We start from the raw sequence: 20531 nt of genomic DNA, 5'->3' as shown, positions 1-20531 counted from the left end.
CATTTATTTACTTAGAAGAAAAAAAAAAAATCGGCGAAAGGCCCGAGGCTTGGTAACAGGGAAACCGGAGAGGCCTGAGTGGCGGCTCCCGAGGCGGGCCGGGGCGGAGTGAAGCGGCCCCGCCGGCAGGCCGCGCCGCCCTCCTCGCGCAGCCTCAGGCCCGGCGGCGGGGCCCCAGGCCGCGCCCGCCCCTCCAACCCCGCCGCCGGGGTGGGGTTTCCCGGGACGAGCCGGCCCCTTTCATCCAGGAAGTGAAAGCGACGTCGGGGTCAATGAAAACAAACGGGGAGCCCGGGGGGAAGGAAGCGCCGGGGCGAGGAAGCGCGGGCGGGAGGCCGGCTGCGGTCGCGTTTTTGTCGGTGCGGCGGCCGCGGCCGCCGAGGCTTGCGCAGGGATGTCTGAGCCCGCGCGTCGCGGCCCCCCAGCTCCTCGCGGCGCCCGCTGTCTTGGCCTCTAAGGGCTGCCACGTCCGGGCGGCGTAGCGCGGCCCGGGGGGCGGCCGGGGAGGGGTCCCGGGAGGGGCTGCCCCGGGCTGTGCGCCCACCCCATCCCCGCGGCCGGAGCCGGGCCAGGAGGATGCGCGGTGCCGGGCTCTGAAGCATGGAGGGGGTTCTGTACAAGTGGACCAACTATCTTACAGGTACGGGGGGCTCAGGTGCTCCGGGGGGCGGCGGGGAGGCCACGGAGGAGGCAGGGCGCGGGCTCGCCCCGGTTCCACGGCACAGTCCCTCTTTCCCCCCCAAGAGCCGGTCTGGCCTCTGCAGGAGAGTTCGGGATCGCGCACCTCCGGAGGCTGGGAAGTGACCCAGACACTTCTTTCTGCCTGTGTAATAATACTTCTGTTTGTCCCCCGACGCCTCCGCTGCGGTTTCCTGTCACCCGACCTGTGTTGTTGCCATCTCCGTCTTTATTCACTCTTGGTCTTCGGCCTTTTGAGTTGTGGAAATACGGGACTGGAGTGGACCCTTTTCTGATCGGGAGTTAATTTTAAGAATCCGTCTCTGCGTGATCATTTCCTTAACGACACTTTCTTTTTCAAGTTCACTTGTTGAAGCCCTGTGATTGCTTAGCAGGCACGATTTTGGAAGCTGTCCGCAGATGCTACTTACTCTCTTAGGAAGTGGTTTTCAGTGAGGAACACCTTTTGGGAATTCAGGGAACTGTGAGAAACAGCGGAAGATGGTGCAGAAGGCAGAAAAGGAGCCGGCAAGTCAGCTTCATCCCAGGAAAAACTCAAGAGTTAGAGGTTTCTAGACAAATGAGAGAACATCAGGGAGGTGCCCCTTTCCATGACATTCAATACCTGCCTTTTTTTTTTTTTTTTTTTTTAAGGCTTAAATCTGAGTACCTTATTCTCTCAGGCTCACATCTGTAAAGGCCAAGGTGATCATCTAGTTTATCCTGGAAGTACCTTCCTCTTCCTGGATTCTGTCATCTCATTGAATTAGAGGAAGAGGAATAGATTTAAAATAAATTCAAATAGTAGACAGGTTTCCTGGTTCAGAATAATAAGTACATTTTGACTTGCTACTCACTTATTCTCAGCGACAAAATATTGAACCTTTTAGTAATTGTCTGGTACACTCCATTTGTTTCCATCTGACCTTGTGCACAGTGTGCGCATATGCACTTCAAGGTGTAAGTGCAGAGCTGAAGTTGGCCCTGTTTTTTAATTTGTTAGAATGCTCAAGCCAGATTTATAGCAACAAATGCTTTCATATTTATTACCCAACAGTGTTTTGTTTTGCTTAAACTAGGAAGTCAATTTATTTCTATAATGGCATGATTAAACAGGAAACATTTTTAAAAAGACTTTTTCCCCCATTTTATTTGACACAGAGACAGAGCTAGCATGCACATGCAATATCTCAGTTCACCAATTAGCTCCCTAAATGCTTGCAACAGGCAGGGTTGGGCCAGGCCTAAGCCAGGAGCCATGAACTCAATCCCAGTCTCCCTACATAGGTGTTGGTGCCCAACTACTTGAACCATCACCCATTGCTTCTCAGGGTGTGCGTTAGCTGACTTTGAAGTGGAGTTGCCAGGACTTGAACCAGGCACTCTGGTGTGTGGGATGTGGACATCCCAAGCTAGACTTAGACACTGAGCCAAATGCCTGCCCCAAGACAAATCATTATTAAGCATTTTCCTTTGGGTGATTGTGAAAAGCAGTTACACTGTTTGGTTGAGGTGTTAAGACTAGTTCCTGTCTCTAAGATGCAAACGTGCATAAGCACAGTGTGTCCTGGAGGGGTCCTGCCAGAGGAACTGTTTATGCATAGCCCTGAGCGGTAGGCCGTTACTGAGATGGGTCATAATTTAAGACTGGATGTGAAATGTGGTCTAGGTTAGTTGTTCCCTCATGTGTTGCACTGAGTACTAGCTGGGTGAGCTTGTAAGCACGTGTGCTTAGTTTTTAGTCTTTACAAGAGTATTTAGTTCACCTCTAGCATCGAAGCTTGTTGAAATGAAATCTTGTTTGGAAAAATTCCATTAAAAAATTTAAATTTGGTTCCATGGCATGCTGATCATTAATGATTATTAATTTTAGTTCATCGTAGGTCAGAAGGATGAGCAGCTGTTCTTACTAAATGATCTTTAAGGAACCTTCGAGTATAATGATAGTGTTATTTGAGAATTCTTTGTACACAATAAGGATTTCACTAACCTTTGGTAGTTTGTTACAAAAAAGAATATGTTTTTTAAAAAAAAAAATCTCGAAAAAAGGGAATGGTATGTGAATCTTTTCACAGGTACAACCCTCTATTATGTAAATGTGCAAATTAGATTCTTTTATGAAAAGAAGTAGAGATAATAGACTTGATCAACCACAGTTACCTTCACATGCTACAAAATTCATGTGAATCATTTTTCTCAATATTTGAAAAAGATATTGAGCTGAAGTAACACAGGCTTGCAGAATTGTAATTGGTGATTTAGGCACAGGAGTCTTGGGGTGGAGGTGTGTATTTTTACTTTACCCTGCTTATAATTTGTTTGCCAACCCAAATTTGTCTTTGGAATGAGAATGTTTTCATCATTTGGTATGTGTGCTGAACACAATATGCTCTCACGGTTATGGTATCTATATTCCCATGCAAGGAGACTAGCATGCAATGTTTCACTTTTCTGGCATTCAGTCATTTTTTTCATTTATTCAATCACTTGAGAAATACATTTTTTTAAAGCACCTGTTAATGTGCCAGACACCATTCTACTTGGTGGAAATTGCTGGGATGAACAAGATAAAGTCCATGGACCAAAGGAATTTAGCTTCTAATTGGCTCAGCCTCATTAGAGAATATAGTGTTTCACAAAAAGTAGCTGGTCCAAGCATCTGAAACCTACTTATTTTTAATTTTGGATAGCCATCTTTCTGAATTGTTTTATGACAGTCTTTGCCTTCTTAAACTAGGAATACAGAGTAAAATTTAACCTTTTTATGATGACTCAGCATTGTCATTTCAAAAGTGAAATATACAGCCATTTGGGGAGGTAAGTTCTAGGTTTCTCTGTATTAAGGTGGAAGAAAAAAGGATTCATCCATCTGCCTTCTCTTGGTAATACCTGGCCCTGGAATAACTGAATTGATTAATTATTTAGCAGATTATGGCTAAATTGATCAGGATTTGCACACCCACGATTTAAAAGATGGTCATTTTAACTTGATCACTTGTGCCAAATTTTGACTTAATAGTTACAGAGAGAACAAGGAAAGTTACACTGCCTCCAGCATGGTCATCATGTTATTAATCAGTGAACTGGTACCCATGGTCGGTAAGATTCCAGGGAACATGAAGTTTGTCTTACGAGAAGGGCAGAAGTTGGGTGCCCAGGAAAACCACCATTCTGTTGCTGGCTGAGTCTGTGATAGGTGTGTACTCTAGTTGCTGAATAAATATCAGTTAAATGAATGATCACAGTTTGTAGCATTGTGGCCTAGCATTACAGCAGCAAAAAAGAGAAGAAATGCGAGAATCTGTGTCCATACCACAGAGTTTGTGGCTTCTGTCTGAAAGACCAGAAGTCATTTAGTTCTCACTGTGTGCAAGAGAATTTGCTCTGGTAACATACTTTATGAAAGAAGAGAGGTTGTATTGCAGAATTAGAGAGCTGTAGGTGGCACCCAAGAGGTCATTTATTCAACCCACTCTTTAGAAACTGGAAATGTAGAGATTTGTTGAAATGAAGATTTCTCTCAGGTTATCCTACTAAAAGATGAAAGAGCTGGGGCTAGAACTCCTATTTTCTGTTGCTTTGTCCATCACAGATTGAGTATTCCTAATCTGAAATCCAAAATGCTCCAAACTCCAGAAATTTTTGAGTGCTTATGTGGTGCCACAAGTGGAAAATTTCCCTGGACTTCACATGATGGGTTACATCAAAATGCGTACATACTAAACATACTGTGGGGCTGGCATTAAGGCATAGCAAGTTAAGCCACCACCTGTGATGCCAGCATTCCATGTGGGTGCTAGTTCAAGTCCTGGCTGTTCCACTTCCAATCTAGCTCCCTGTTAATGTGCCCGGGAAAGCAGCTGAAAGCCCCTGTACCCACATGGAGACCCAGATGAAGCTCCTGGCTCCTGGCTGTGGCCTAGCCCAACCCCTGGATGCTGTTGCGTCCATTTGGGGAGTGAACTCATGAATGGAAGATCCTTCTTTCTCTGTCCCCCTCTCTGTGTCACTCTGCCTTTCAGATAAAAATAAAATTAATCTTTAAATCATAAAAATTACCTTTTAGACCATGTGTGTAAGACAAGGGTACTTCCAAAAGACCATGGAAAATGGAATGAATGATAAGTTTTTTGTTTGTTTGTTTTGGTACAGAGTTTTGAAATTCACACATAGTTTTCTCATCTATTTTCTATGAACTTTTTAATGACCCCTTGTAGATGAAACTTAAATGGATTTCATGTTGAGACTTGAAGCCTATCCCTAAGATATTTCAATGTGTTTATACAAGTATTCTAAAATCAGAAGACTCCAGAACACTTCTGGGTCCAGGCATTTCAGATCAGGGATACTCAGTCTGTACCTCATAACCTCAACTCTGTTCCCTTTGAGAAAAAAAGAGGCAGTTACGCTGTACTCTGTGTAGGGCTGTTACTGCAGATGGTTGTGTGGATTGCTAATGAGAAAACTATGAGCCAGAATAAAGGTGTTAACTCCTGTATTTGTTCTGATCTAGAGATTTCTCTAGAAATTTCCAATAAAATGGAAATTGATGCAAGATCATTTTGGGCAGCCTTTATCATTAAAAATGGCATTGTCATATTGTTATTTGAGAGCCATGAAATAATGTATATGGCATTTTTTTAAGATTTTATTTATTTATTTATTTGAGAGGTAGAGGTATAGACAGTGAGAGGGAAAGACAGAGAGAGAGGTCTTCCTTCTGGTGTTTCACTCCCCAGATGACCACAACGGCCGGAGCTGTGCTGATCTGAAGCCAGGAGCCAGGAGCTTCTTCCAGGTCTCCCATGTGGGTGCAGGGGCCTAAGCATTTGGGCCATCTTCTATTGCTTTTCCAGGACATAACAGAGAGCTGGATTGGAAAAGGAGCAGCAGGGACTAGAACTGGCGCCCATTTGGGATGCTGGTGTCGCAGGTGGAGGATTAACCTACTGAGCCACAGCACTGGTCCCAGGTTTTTTTTTTTTTTTTTTTCCTAAGCATCATTTATTTGAAAGGCAGAGTGGCGGAGAGCCACAGAGACAGAGAGATTGAAATCAGTCTTCCATCTGCTGGTTCACTCCACAAATGGCTGCAGTGGCTGGGGCTGGATCAGGCTGAAACCAGGAGCCAGGATCTCCATTCTGGTCTCTCAGGTGGGTTACAAGGGCCCGAGGAGTTTGGCCATCCTTCCAGTAGGAAGCTGGATCAGAAGCAAAGCCGTCAGGACTCAAATGGGCACTCCAGTAGGGGATGCCAGCATCGCAAGTGGCTGCATAAACCGCTGTGCTACAAACAGTGGCCTCTGTAAGGCAGGTTTTAAAATTACAGTTTTTTATGTGGTAAAGGTAATTTCTCATCATCCTTTGTTATTTCTGCCCTTTGTAGGTTGGCAGCCTCGTTGGTTTGTTTTAGATAATGGAATCCTATCCTACTATGATTCACAAGATGATGTTTGCAAAGGGAGCAAAGGAAGTATAAAGATGGCAGTTTGTGAAATTAAAGGTAAGTGAGTTTATAGAATTGAGGACTTTGAAGTTAGGTAGTAAAGGTTCTTCATCATGCTCCAAACGATGAAAAAAAGCATCGTTAAGCACAAGGGATCTTCTAATACTATTTATTTTCTTAGCAATAAGGAATGGCATTTGGCATTGTTAAACATGGTTCTTGATAATTTTCCCTGTATCAATTGATTGAAATTCAAAATACTTCAGCTGCTGTTCCTGTTTGGATTTGACAGCTTCTTGTAGATGCTACTTTAGTGCCCATGTTCAGTCTACAAGCATCCTATTTCATTCTCCTTATAGAAATGTAGATTGGAAGCCAGGCTATAAAGCCAGCTCTCTAGGGTTTTGAGGAAGTTTAAAGTCAGAGTCATAAACTCTGGTTCTTTCCAAGTTAGAGATAATCTCTTGTAGATGATAGAGATCATTTCCTTTTTTTTTTCCCCGAAAGGGTAGAAATAAAGCAATTTAGGTCATGCTGTAATTTTGATGAAGGTTTCATGGTCAGTTGATTTCTATGTGTGGTTGGAGTGTGTGGGGTGGATGTAGGTAGAAGGAAATCAGGTAAAATAGTAATGCAAAATATTGAATTCTTCTTCAAAGACAATCAAAGATGAAACTAGAGCAAATAAAAGAATAAATGTTAAACTCCTTCCAAGTCTTCTTTCTTCTATTTAACTTGAGTTTTCCAAGTCTCATTTCTTCTGTTTAAGTTGAATACTCCTCCATCATAAAGGGTAGCTCTTGACATGATGATCCCTTGCGTGTAACTACCAAATACTTCAGTTATCTCACTGTTTCACACATTTTAAAATTTAGATTAAATCAGCAGCTGATTCATTGGGTTACATTTTTCAGGGCTGAATTACTGCTTTTGTATGATTTTGTGGTAGCCCTTAGTAAGATTTAGCCATAGAGACAAAAGAGAGTTTCTGCTTTGGGTGCATATTCTTTCTTTATTTCTTTTTTTCCCAAAGAAACCATTTATTTAATGAGTGCAGATTTCATAAGTACAACTTTAGGAACATAATGATTCTTCCCATCAGAACCGCCCTCCCACCCTCACCCCTACCCCCACCCCACCTCCTCCTCCCTCTCCCATTCCCAATCCCATTCTCCATTAGGAAAAAAAACCAAGACTGTTCCTCAGCAGTCAAAACAAGGGCTGTTCACATCCTTGCTTCTCAAAGTGTCAATTTCACTTCTGTAGATTTCCTTTTTAGGTGCTCTATTAGTTACCACAAGTCAGAGAGAAGATATTGTATTTATCCCTTTGGGACTGGCTTATTTCACTAAGTATAAAGTTTTCCAGATTCATCCATTTTGTTGCAGATGACTAGATTTCGTTTTTTTTTAACCACTGTGTAGTATTCCATAGAGTACATATTTCTGTAATTTCTTTATCCAGTATTCAGCTGATGGGCATTTAGGTTGATTCCATGTCTTAACTATTATGAATTGAGCTGCAATAAACATGGGAGTGTAGATAACTCTTTTCTTTGCTGATTTCATTTCCCTTGTGTAGATTCCCAGGAGTGGGATGGCTGGGTAGTTCTACATTCAGATTTCTGAGGTATCTCCATACTGTCTTCCATAGTGGCTTTACCAGCTTACATTCCCACAACAGTAGATTAGGGTACCTTTATCTTTATATCCTTGCCAGCATTTGTTGTTTCGTGATTTCTGTCTGAAAGCCATTCTAACTGGGTTGAGGTAAAATCTCATTATGCTTTTGATTTGCATTTCCCTGACAGGTAGTGATCCTGAATATTTTTTCATTTGTCTGTTGGCCATTTGGATTTTCTCTTTTGAAAAATGTCTATTTAAGTCCTTTGCCCATTTCTTAACTGGGTTGTTTGTTTTGTTGTTGTTTCATAATCTCTTTATATATTCTGGTTAATAATTCTTTATAAGTTGTATACTTTACATATCTTTTCTCCTATTCTTTTGGTTGTTTCTTCACTTTCCTGAGTGTTTCTTTTGCAGTACAGAAGCTTCTCAATTTGATGTAATCTCATCTGTTGATTTTGGCTTTGATTGCCTGTGCCTCTGGGGTCTTTCCCAAGAACTCTTTGCCTGTGCCAATGTCTTGCAGGGTTTCCCCAATGTTCTCTAGTAATTTGATGATTATCAACTTGTAGATTTAGGTCGTTAATCCATTTTGAATGGGTTTTCATGTAAAATAAGCATATTCTTTAGTTACACATCTGGTTCCTTACCTTCATCTCAGATTTGATAGGACTGGAGTGCCGATTTTTTTGTTGTTGGCTACAACGACTGGGGCTGGGTGAAGCTAAAGCTGAGAGCCAGGAGCTTCTTCTGTGTTTCCCATGTTGGTAGCAGGGGTCCAAGTGCTTCCATCATGTTCCATTGCTTTCCCAGGTGCATTAGCAGAGGGCTGGATCAGAAGTGGAGCTGCCAGGACTTGACCCAGTGCCTATATTGGATGTGCTTGTGTTGCAGGCAGTAGCTTAACCTGCTACACAACACCTGCCCCATACAGGAGCACTTTTTTACACCAGTGATTTCCAGCTTGGGATAGATCCATGCCATGGGGAGCTTTTTTCGAAACTATATATGAGTGCCATGTGATTAAATCATGTCCCCTTCAGTTGAAAATTCCTACTGTTCTAAGGGAGAAGAGTCAAGACATAGCTTGTTCAGCCTCGTTGAAGGGGTACAATGTTTTTTTTTTTTTCTTAACATACTGAAATGTGTACTTGTAACATTTGGCTTTCTCTGTACACATTTTTGGGGTTTGTGTAAGTCTTTCAACTACACTATCATCACCTATAACATTACAAAACTCTTTGGAATTGTTTTATGACCCAGTGAACTAGTTTGTATAAGGCACAGTTTATAAATCACACACACACAAAAGAACAGATTCAAAGCATTAGTTTTTATTTTTTCTTAAAGTGGTGGTTTTATTTCATTTTATCCCCAAATTTATTTCAAATGTGTTTTGGTCAGAATTAAAAATTCCATTCAAAATACAAAGGTTTGTGAACCTTGAGGCTATTTAAAAGATATGTAAAAGTCTGGGGCCTGCACTGTGGCGCAGTGGGTTAACACTCTGGGTTAACATATGCAGTGGTTAACATATGCAGTGGGTTAACATATGCAGGCCATATGGCCTGCAGCGTCGGCATCCCGTATGGGTGCCAGTTCAAGTCCTGGCTGTTCCACTTCTGATCCAACTCTCTGCTATGGCTTGGGAAAGCTGTGGAAGATGGCCCAATTCCTTGGGCTCCTGCACCCGCGTGGGAGACCTGGAAGAAGCTCCTGGCTCCTGGCTTTGAATTGGTGCAGCTTCAGCCATTGCTGCCAATTGGGGAGTGAACCATCAGATGGAAGACCTCTCTCTCTCTCTCTCTCTCTCTTTCTCTCTGCCTCTCCTCTCTATGTGTAACTCTGACTTTCAAAGAAATAAATAAATAAATTAAAAAAAAAAAGATACATAAATGTCTACTGTGGAATCCTAAGGCAATTCCATAGTGGTCCCAAGCCACGGCAGCATCTTTTGTTGTTAATTTGTTTAATATTTTATTAAAGCATAATATACAGAAAATGACATGAATCTTTTATTTTTTAGAGATTCATTTATTTATTTGAAATGAAGAGTGACAGAGGGGGCCCAGAGAGAGAGAGAGGTTTTTAATCTATTGGTTCAGTGCCTGAATGCCTGTACCAGCCAGGGCTGGGCCAAGCAAAACCAGGAGCCAGGAACTACACCCACGTCTCCCACCTGAGTGGCAGAAACCAAGTGCTTGGGCCATCATTGGCTGCCTCACAAGCACATGAGCAGGAAGTTCCAGCTTTGAGCTTTTGCCTGGCCATTTGGACATTTGAGATGTGAACCAGTAGAAGGGATCCCTCTATCTCTGTCTCTCTCTCTCTACCTCTCAAATATATATATATATATATGTATATATGTGTGTATATATATATATAATTTTTCCCCACATGGATATCCAGTTGACTGAGCATATTTATTGAAAATAGCAACTTTCCCCTACTGCACTGTGATAAATCCCGGCTCCACTTTCAAATCCAGCTTCCTGCTGTTGTACAGCAGGGAGTACTTTCTTAATATAAGAGTACTTTCTTAAATAAGAGTATTTTCTTATTTATTTTTTAAGATTTGTTTGCTTATTTGATGCCCTGGGAGGCAGCAGGTGATGGCTCAAGTAATTGGTTCCCTGCGACCCACATAGAGGACTTAGATTGAGTTCCAGGTTCCTGACTGTGGCTTGGCCCAGCCTTGGCTGCTGCTAGCACTTAGGAATGAACCAACAGATGGAAGGTTTCTCTGTGTCTGTTGTCTTTGCTTATCAAGTAAAAATAATAAATAAAATTTTAAAAGCATGTCAAATTTAAAAAGTAAACACTCCTTTTTTCTCCCTTTGTTTTTCTGTCTACCCACACTACTATGAGCTAACTAGTTGTTTTATTAATGCCAGTAATATAACACAAACTTCATCTTACATCAAAGACTTGGAACTGACAGCACAATTTTTGATCAGCTCTCTTGTCAGCGTTTCAAGAGTTTGTGTTGGAGAGGAGGTGTAAGGATGGAAAAGGATATGCCTTTGAGATTATTAGGAGCCACCTCATAATTCCAGGCATATCATAGAGCAAGTATTCTAATGGAAGGGGCCACTCTTTCTATACACCAGGCACCATCTCAGGCTTGAGGGATATCAAAACATAGACTGCCCTCAAAGAAATCAGTAAGAAAGTTCTGTGATATGTGTGACATTTATTGCATGTGTATTTAAGGTGGTATAGGTGGCCCCAAGTGGACAGGACAATTTAAATCTTTAGGAAAAATTCTTGGGGCTAGAGCTGTGGCGTAGCAGATAAAGCTGCGGCCTGCAGCACTGGCATCCCATATGGGCACTGATTTGAGTCCTGAGTGCTCCACTTCCGATCCAGCTCTTCACTTCTCAGTTGTTAATTTGTTCCTATTTTCCTTTGTCTGCGTTACTGCTTTGTTACCCTGGGTCCCTGTGAGAATGGTGGTTTTGAAGGTGTAGCTGGGTGGTGACCCTTTTGGGGGTTGTGCTGCCTGCATCATGAATCATAGTTGTTTTAGGTGTCTGAAGCACCTAGAACTGTGTAGAGGAGATGATTTGAGTCTGCCTAAATCCTGTAAGCCTGTAACCGTATTTCCCCTTTGTCTGTCACTGTAGTCCATTCAGCAGACAACACGAGAATGGAATTAATCATTCCAGGAGAGCAGCATTTCTACATGAAGGCCGTGAATGCAGCTGAGAGACAGAGGTGGCTGGTTGCTCTTGGGAGCTCCAAGGCGTGTTTGACTGATACTAGGACTAAAAAAGAAAAAGGTAACTGAAATATTGTGGTGAGAGTATTTTCTTATTTTTTTTTTTAAGATTTGTTTGCTTATTTGAAAGGCAGGGTTAGTTACAGTGAGAAAGAGAGAAAGGAGGAGATCTTTGATCCACTGGTTCACTCCCTAGATGGCTATAATGGCTGGGGTGGGCCAGGCTGAAGCCTAGAACCTGGAACATCATCTAGGTCTTCCACATAGGTAGCAGGGGCCCAAGGACTTGAGCCATGTTCTGCTGCTTTCCCAAGCGCTTTAGCAGGGAGCTGGGTTGGAAGTGGAGCAGCTAGGTCTTGAACCAGGGCTCATATGGACTGTTGGCATTGCTGGTGTAACCCCTTGTGCCACAACATTGGCCCTAGAGAGTTATTCTTTTTTTTTTTTTCTTCTTCTTTTTTATTTGATAGAGTTACAGAGAATGCAAAGGCAGAGAGAGGGGAGAGAGCACTTAAAAGAGATCCTTCATCTGCTGGTTTACTCCCCAAATGGCCGAAGTGGCCAGGGGTGGGCCAGGCTGAACCCAGGAACCAGGAACTTCATCTGGGTCTCCTACATAAGTGCAGGGACCCAAGTACTTGTGCCATCCTCTGCTACTTTCCCAGATGCATTAGCAAGGAGCTGGATCAGAAGTGGGACAGCCGGGATTTGAACAGGTGACTGTACAGGATGCCGGTGCTGCAGGTGGTGGCTTTATCTGCTACTCCATAGCTCCGGCCCCAAGAATTTTTCTTAAAGTTTTAAATTGTCCTGTTCACTTATAATAATCTATCCCAAGGAAATAATCAGAAATATAGAAAATTTATATATACAGATCTTCATCCTACTGAACAAAATTGTATAAATAATGCAAAGATAAATTCATGTGAATTGTTTAGGGGAATTGATGCAAGGGGACCTAAAAGAAGTTTTTAGAAAGATGGAATCAAAAGTTTTAAAAAATAGGGCCGGCGCCGCGGCTCACTAGGCTAATCCTCCACCTTGCGGCGCCGGCACACCGGGTTCTAGTCCTGGTCGGGGTGCCAGATTCTGTCCCGGTTGCCCCTCTTCCAGGCCAGCTCTCTGCTGTGGCCAGGGAGTGCAGTGGAGGATGGCCCAAGTGCTTGGGCCCTGCACCCCATGGGAGACCAGGAGAAGCACCTGGCTCCTGCCATCGGATCAGCGCAGTGCGCCGGCCGCAGCGCGCCGACCGCGGCAGCCATTGGAGGGTGAACCAACGACAAAGGAAGACCTTTCTCTCTGTCTCTCTCTCTCACTATCCACTTTGCCTGTCAAAAAAAAAAAAAAAGTTTTAAAAAATAGAGGTAGGCATTTGGCCTAATGTTTCAGATGCTGCTTGGAATGTTCACATCCCATATCCGAGTGCCTGGGTCTGAGTGCCAGCTTCACTGTTGGTTTCAGCTTCCTGCACCTGGGCACCCTGGGGGGAAGCAGGGGATGGGTCAAGTAGTTGGGTCCCTGCCACACACAAGGGAAGCTTGGAATGAATTGTAGGCATTTACAGAGTGAACCAGTGGATGGAACCTCTCTGTCTCTTTTTGTTTTGCCACCTCTAATTAATTAAAAAATTGAGACTTTGTTTTGCAACACAAGCTTCATCAAGTTGAGATTCCTTTCAAAATACGTTCTAATTTATTTATTTGAGAGACAGAGTCAGAGTGACAGCAAGAGAGAGAGAGAGTTTGCAACTGCTGGTTCACTCCTCATATGCTTGCAATGGCTGGGGGGCCAAAACTGGGAGCTGGGAAGTTAATCCAGGTTTCATCTATGGCAGAAACTCAGCTATTTGAGCCATCAGCACTGCCTCCAGACTGCATTAGGAGTAGGCTGGAATCAGGATCTGGAGCTGGAAGTCAAACCCAGATACTCCAGTATGGGATCTGGGCACCCTAAGCAGCACCTTAACTCCTAGGCCAGATGCCTGTCTTGTTAAGCAATGACGGAGCCATTGAATCTCCTTGCAGAGCTGAAGGTCCTGGGAATTTAACCATGTCAGTGCCATTTTTTATTTCCTTTTTTTTTTTTTTAAGATTTATTTATTTATTTGAAATTCAGAATTACACAGAGAGGAGAGGTAGAGAAAGAGAGGTCTGCCATCTGCTGATTCACTCCCCAGTTGGCAGCAGTGGCCAGAACTGTGGCTATCTTAAGGGGAGCTTCTTCCAGGACTCCCACTGGGTGCAGGGGCCCAAGGAGTTGGGCCATCTTCCACTGCTGGAGCAGCCGGGACTTGAATTGGTGCCCATATGGGATGCTGGCACTGCAGGTGGAGGCTTTACCTGCTTACGCCACAGTGCCGGCCCCAGCAGTGTTTTTCTTTACATTGTTAACTGAAGAAAAATGAGTGCCCTTTAAAGATTTATTTATTTTTTTAAGATTGGGGAACAAAAATAAGAAGGAACTAAATCAGACTGTCAGGTAGGTGTCTAATGATTCCCATCAAAACTTGCAAAATTGCTCTTGATTGATTAGAGAAATGAGCGGAGCATTACCATGGTGCAGGACTCTGATTCAGCTTGCTGGGTATTTTTCTGCTAAAGCTTTGCCTTTCTTAAAATGCTCTTGCTACCAGATGTTACCATGCTTTGTCCCTCCATAGAGTCAACAAGCAAAATGCCTTGAGCATCCCCAGAACTGTGTTTCCATGACCTGTTTTCTAACTGGACCATTCCCACTTCTTGGGAGCCATTGCTTTCACTGTATTCTGTCTTTAGGATCAGATAAAGCCGTAGTTCATCTTCTGTTCCGGTTCCTTGAAGAGATGCTTCAGGATCTTGATCCACTTTAATTTAAAGTTTCTGTTGGTAGCTCTGCCCTTTTCTGTAGCTGATTGGGCACAACAGTTTGGACACCCATCAAGCAGAAAGGTCGCTCCACTTTAATTTTTCAGTCGGAATTACATAAGCTGAACCAAATGATATGTCTTGGTGTTGGCTTTTACTTCTACTGTTAATTTTCAGTCTTTTTCTTCTAGAGCAGGAGCAAAATTAACTTTTTCCCCAAAAATTCATATGGATGGTCTGCAGCTGCCAGCTTCATTTTCAGCATCATCTTAAAATGAATTATCTGTCAGGAAGCTGCTGATTTCTTTGTGACATTGTCCCCATCGAGTTTTCGTACAATGCCATGATTTCACCAGTCTTTCACCCAAGCCCTGTTATAAATTTAATGTGTATTTTTGCATCAGTTTCAGCAGCATTCATGTTGATCTGAAAGGGACTGTTTTTTTAAATTTTTTTTGACTTTTATTTAATGAATATAAATTTCCAACATACAGCTTATGGATTACAATGGCTTCCCCCCATAACGTCCCTCCCACCCGCAACCACTCCCTTTCCCACTCCCTCTCCCTTTCCATTCACATCAAGATTCATTTTCAATTCTCTTTATATACAGAAGATCAGTTTAGCATACGTTAAGTAAAGATTTCAACAGGTTGCTCCCACACAGAAACATAAAGTGAAAAATACTGTTTGAGTACTAGTTATAGCATTAAATCACAATGTACAGCACATTAAGGACAGAGATCCTACATGAGGAGTAAGTGCACAGTGACTCCTGTTGCTGACTTAACAAATTGACACTCCTGTTTATGGCATCAGTAATCACCCTAGGCAGGGACTGTTTTTCAAACTCCTGTCTTACCTTTTTACTTCCTCAAACTAGATGTTATTCACATATGTTATAACAAATTAGTACGTGGTTATTTTGGTGCAAAAAGAATAGAAATCCATTCATAGTTTTTTCATAATATGCATTTTCTGTGAGCTTCTTGAAAATCCTTCGTTTATTACTTAACCAGTAAATATTTACCTATTGTGAAAAAAATGTGAAAAATTAATGATCAATGCAAAAAAAAGCAGGATTTAGGCCAGCACCATGGCTCACTAGGCTAATCCTCTGCCTTGCGGCGCCAGCACACCGGGTTCTAGTCCCGGTCGGGGCGCCGGGTTATGTCCCGGTTGCCGCTCTTCCAGGCCAGCTCTCTGCTGTGGCCCGAGAGTGCAGTGGAGGATGGCCCAAGTACTTGGGCCCTGCATCCCATGGGAGACCAGGATAAGTACCTGGCTCCTGGCTTCGGATCAGCGCCGTGTGCTGGCCGCAGCGCGCCGGCCGCGGTGGCCATTGGAGGGTGAACCAACGGCAAAAGGAAGACCTTTCTCTCTGTCTCTCTCTCTCACTGTCCACTCTGCCTGTCAAAAAAAAAAAAAAAAGCAGGATTTCAAAATTAGTTGTGGTGTTAGTATTCATTGATTAGCTTGGGAAAGATATATGAAGTAGCAAAGTTTTCTTTGGGAGTAGAATTTATGTCAAGGAGACTCAATTTTCATTGTGTATCCTTTGGTATCTTTTAACTTTATCATGTATACATATTGCTTATTTAGAAAGATTAAATAAAAATCAAAAGCAAAGCAAATGATTTGTGGTATTATTTCAACTGTATGCAGATACAATGTGAAAATAATGAGTTTTTATATGTTGGTAGCAAGAGTAGAATTGTTTCTTTTCCTTTTTTTCCAAAATTTTACATTGAGTATGCATTACTTTATAACTAAAAAAATTGATTAATTAGTGAAAATAGCTACCTTATGTATATTGAACAAAATGGAGGTTTATATTGAAATTATGACAGTTTCAAATTTTTCATAGAACATCATTGATCGGGTCTAGCCAGGGATAGGAAAAGGAATGGATATTCACAGTAGCTGAGTTATAACTCAAATGTCCATAGTCAGATGAATGGATGGACAAAATGTATACATATTCAATAATATTTAACCTTAAAAGAGAAGGAAATTCTGCCACGTGCTACATCGTGGGTGAACCTTAAAGATGTTATGTTGGGCTAACGTTATGGCTGAGTGGGTTAACCTGCGGCACCATCGTCCCATATTAGAGCACTGGTTCAAGTCCCCGCTGTTCGGCTTCTGACCCAGTTCCCCACTAATGCACCTGGGAAAGCAGCAGAAGGATGGCACAAGTGCATGGGCCCTGCCACCCATGTGTGAGACCTAGACAAAGTTCTAGGCTCCTGGTTTCAGCCTGGCCCAGCCCCGGCTGTTGTAGCCTTTTGGGGAGTAAATAGATGAAAGCACTATGTGTGTGTGTGTGTGTGTGTGTGTGTGTCTGCCCCTCTGTCTCTGTGAAGTAAATAAACATTAATAAAAAGATTTAATTGAACGTTTATATATGTTCCTTTCAGAAATAAGTGAAACCAGCGAATCTCTGAAAACCAAAATGTCTGAACTTCGCCTGTACTGTGACCTCCTAATGCAGCAAGTTCATACAATCCAGGAATTTGTTCACCATGATGAGAGTCGTTCATCTCCCAGCATAGAGGTATGACGAAGAGGATCCCTTCACGTCTGGTTACACTTTGTAGTACCCTGGGAAGTCCACAATGAGTTATTCTCAGGTCTTCTGAGCTTTTCTTGCTGTGGCCCATCTGGAATTCTGTGGGATCTTCTAGGTGATGTCTGTATGACCAGAGTAGTGCAAGGAGTGCTACGCTTCTCCAGGGACTCAGGCCCATCCTTGCAGCCACTGTAATAATTTGGAGGTTGGAGTAGGAAAGAATTCCGGCTGTAGTCTCCAGGCTGACTGCATGAATTCAGTGGACAGTTGCTGTTCTCTTTCTTTTGGTAATAAGGTCCAAGCTTCTCTTATTTAGAGTTGATAACATCTTTATTTATTTTATTTTTTTTTTAAGATTTATTTATGTAGGGGCCGGTGTAGTAGCATAGTGGATAAAGCTGCCTCCTGCAACACCAGCGTCCCATATGGGTGGCAGTTTGTATCCTGGCTACTCCACTTCCAGGCCAACTCCCTGCTAATGCCTGGGAAGAGGCAGTGGAGGATGGCCCAAATGCCTGGGTCCTTGCTACCCACGTGGGAGACCTGGAGGAAGCTCCTGGCTTCGGCCTGGCCCAGCTGTGGCTGCCATCACCATCTGGGGAATTAACAAGCAGTTGGGAGATACTTCTTTCTCTGTCTCTCCTCTCTGTAATTTATCCCCCCCCCCCCGCCATAGATTGGTTTATTTAGTTGAAAGGGTTACAGAGACAGAGGAAGAGACAGAGATTTTCCATCCACTGGTTCACTCCCTGGTTTGAGTCCTGGCTGCTTCACTTCTAATCCAGCTCTCTCTAGTGTACCAGGGAAGTCAGTGGAAAGTGGTCTGAGTGCTTGGTCTGCTGCCACTCATGTGGGAGACCTGGAAGAAGCTCCCAGCTCCGGGCTTCAGCCCAGCCCAACGCTGGCCATTGCCACCTTTTGGGGGAGTGAGACAGTAGATGGAGGATCTCTCTTTGTGTCTCCCTCTCTCTTTCTCTCACTCCCTCTCTTTAACTCTGCCTTTCAAATAAAATAAATCTTAAAAAAAAAAAAATAAAGTGAAGAAGCCAGGACGCAAACCAATACTCTGATATGGGATACAGGCATCCTAAGTAAAATTTTTTTTTTTAATTTATTTGACAGGTAGAGTTATAGACAATGAGAGAGAGAGAGACAGAGAAAGGTCTTCCTTCCATTGATTCACTCCCCAAATGGCCGCTATGGCTGGCGCTGCGCAGATCCAAAGCCAGGAGCCAGGTGCTTCCTCCTGGTCTCCCATGCGGGTGCAGGGACCCAAGCACTTGGGCCATCCTCCACTGCACTCCTGGGCCACAGCAGAGAGCTGGCCTGGAAGAGGAGCAATCGGGACTAGAACCTGGTGCCCATATGGGATGCCGGCATCCCAGGCAGAGGATTAGCCAAGTGAGTCACGGTGCCGGCTCCCTAAGTAACATTTAACTGCTCTGTCAAACACCTGCTCTCTTTTTTTTTTTTTTAACTTTTATTTAATGAATATAAATTTCCAACATACAGCTTATGGATTACAATGCCCCCCCAATAACTTCCCTCTCACCCACAACCCTCCCCTTTCCCGCTGCCTCTCCCCTTCCATTCACATCAAGATTTATTTTCAATTCTCTTTATATACAGAAGATCAGTTTAGCATACATTAAGTAAAGATTTCAACAGTTTGCACCCACATAGAAACACAAAGTGAAAAATACTGTTTGAGTACTAGTTATAGCATTAAATCACAATGTACAGCACATTAAGGACAGAGATCCTACATGAGGAGTAAGTGCACAGTGACTCCTGTTGTTGACTTAACAAATTGACACTCCTGTTTATGGCATCAGGAATCACCCTAGGCTCTTGTCATGAGTTGCCAAGGCTATGGAAGCCTTTTGACAAACACCTGCTCTTGTCCCTAAATTTCTTTTTTTTTTTTTTTAGAGATATATTTATTTATTTGAATGTCAGAAGTTACACACAGAGAGAAGGAGAGGTAGAGAGAGAGAGAGAGGTTTTCTATCTGCTGGTTCACTCCCCAGCTGGCCGCAATGGCCGGAGCTGTGCTGATCTGAAGTCAGGACCTTGGAGTTTCTTCTGGGTCTCCCACATGGGTGTAGGGACCCAAGGACTTGGGCCATCTTCTACTGCTTTCCCAGGCTATAACAGAGAGCTTGATCGGAAGTGGAGCAGCCGGGACTTGAGCCAGCGCCCATATGGGATGCCAGTGCTGCAGGCCGAGGTTAGCCCACCATACCACACAGCACTGGCCCCATGTCCCTAAATTTCTAAGGTAGTATATTTTAAACAAATTTGAACATATCCTGGTTATGTGTCTGTTAGAGATAATGTGTCAGTACTTGACCATAAGGTTGTGTGTGATTCTGTGTAGCTATGTACAAGTCTGTTCAAATCTTTGTGATTTTTCAGAATATGAATGAAGCCTCTTCTCTGCTCAGTGCTACATGTAATACATTCATCACGACACTTGAGGAATGTGTGAAGATAGCAAATGCCAAGTTTAAGCCTGAGATGTTTCAGCTGCCCCATCCGGATCCTTTAGTGTCTCCTGTGTCACCTTCTCCTGTTCAGATGGTGGGAACTTTCTGTTTTCCTTCTAGTGTTAATGTATCTGGGCTTTCTTTTGTTTTTATTTTTAAGGTGGAAGTAGGAGCCCACAGGTTGAGTTGGTTTGTGTGTTTGCACTCCTATTCTGTATTGAATCTTCTCAGCTGTTGAGCTCGTCGTGTGTGCTGGTGTCCTAATCCCCTCCCCCTCAGAGGGGCTGATAGGACCATGAGCTGCTTCACCCATTGACCCTGGTGTGCCAGGGAAGTATTGTGATGCACTCTGTACTCTGACACGTAGAGGGCTGGGGAGTGCTGTTTGGCTTGGTCATACTTCACGGGGTGGGGGGAGTGTGATGTTGTATTTATAGTGGAATTCCAGTGGGCAGATCCTAAAAGGAGTTGTAGATAATTTGAGATGTGTCTGTGCGAACAGTATTTTGTAGTTAACATACAATTTTGAATGCCCTAGGTAGACAAGTTACTTAATCTCTCTAGTCCTCCGTTTCTGCATCAGTAAAATACGTGTCTTCTGGGGCCGGCGCTGTGGTGCAGCAGGTTAATGCCCTGGCCTGAAGCACAGGCATCCCATATGGGTGCCAGTTCAAGTCCTGGCTGCTCCACTTGCCATCCAGCTCTCTGCTATGGCCTGGGAAAGCAGTAGAAGATGGCCCAAGTTCTTGGGTCCCTGCACCCAAGTGGGAGACCCAGAGGAAGCTCCTGGCTCCTGGTTTGGATTGACGCAGCTCTGGCTGTTATGGCCAATTGGGGAGTGGGCCGTCAGGTGGAGGATCTCTCTCTCTACCTTTCCTCTCTCTGTGTAACTCTGCCTTTCAAATTCATAAGTGAATCTTAAAAAAAATACATATATTCTGCAGATCAGAGAATCATTGCAAAGCCTGCTTAGTGTTGTGTTTTTTATTGCTAGTTCCTTGACTCCTGATCTCTTTGAACAGCAAGTACTCTTTCTGCTGTGGGTGGTTGATTCCTGTCCTTTCCAAGTTAATAAACTTTCTCTAGCATGTTGTGGAGGAACTTGTGGGTAAGATAAGAGTTGATAAGACTACATTGTTTTTTTTTTTTAGAGGCCCA

General features: G+C 43.3%; 1 protein-coding gene across 4 annotated transcripts in view; it reads left to right on the top strand.

The window, feature by feature from the left end:
• Positions 1-259: 259 nt before the first annotated feature.
• PLEKHA3 (pleckstrin homology domain containing A3) overlaps positions 260-20531 on the top strand; it is a 32223-nt gene continuing 11951 nt past the window's right edge. The window contains exons 1-5 of one of the 4 annotated variants that reach the window (XM_002712316.6): positions 260-640; positions 6064-6180; positions 11375-11530; positions 16733-16869; positions 19303-19467. In XM_002712316.6, the coding sequence (XP_002712362.1) occupies positions 601-640; positions 6064-6180; positions 11375-11530; positions 16733-16869; positions 19303-19467 (615 nt within the window). In that variant the 5' untranslated portion in view covers positions 260-600. Of the gene's footprint in view, positions 641-6063; positions 6181-11374; positions 11531-13905; positions 13948-16732; positions 16870-19302; positions 19468-20531 lie in introns of those variants that run through there. The other 3 variants (XM_017342969.4, XM_017342968.4, XM_089328069.1) reach the window with 3 other exon arrangements.

Source organism: Oryctolagus cuniculus, chromosome 3 (genome assembly GCF_051225735.1).
Source record: "Oryctolagus cuniculus isolate XC-2025 breed Fujian yellow rabbit chromosome 3, ASM5122573v1, whole genome shotgun sequence".
NCBI classification, from domain to species: domain Eukaryota; kingdom Metazoa; phylum Chordata; class Mammalia; order Lagomorpha; family Leporidae; genus Oryctolagus; species Oryctolagus cuniculus.
This window is presented reverse-complemented; position numbering and strand designations above follow the sequence as displayed.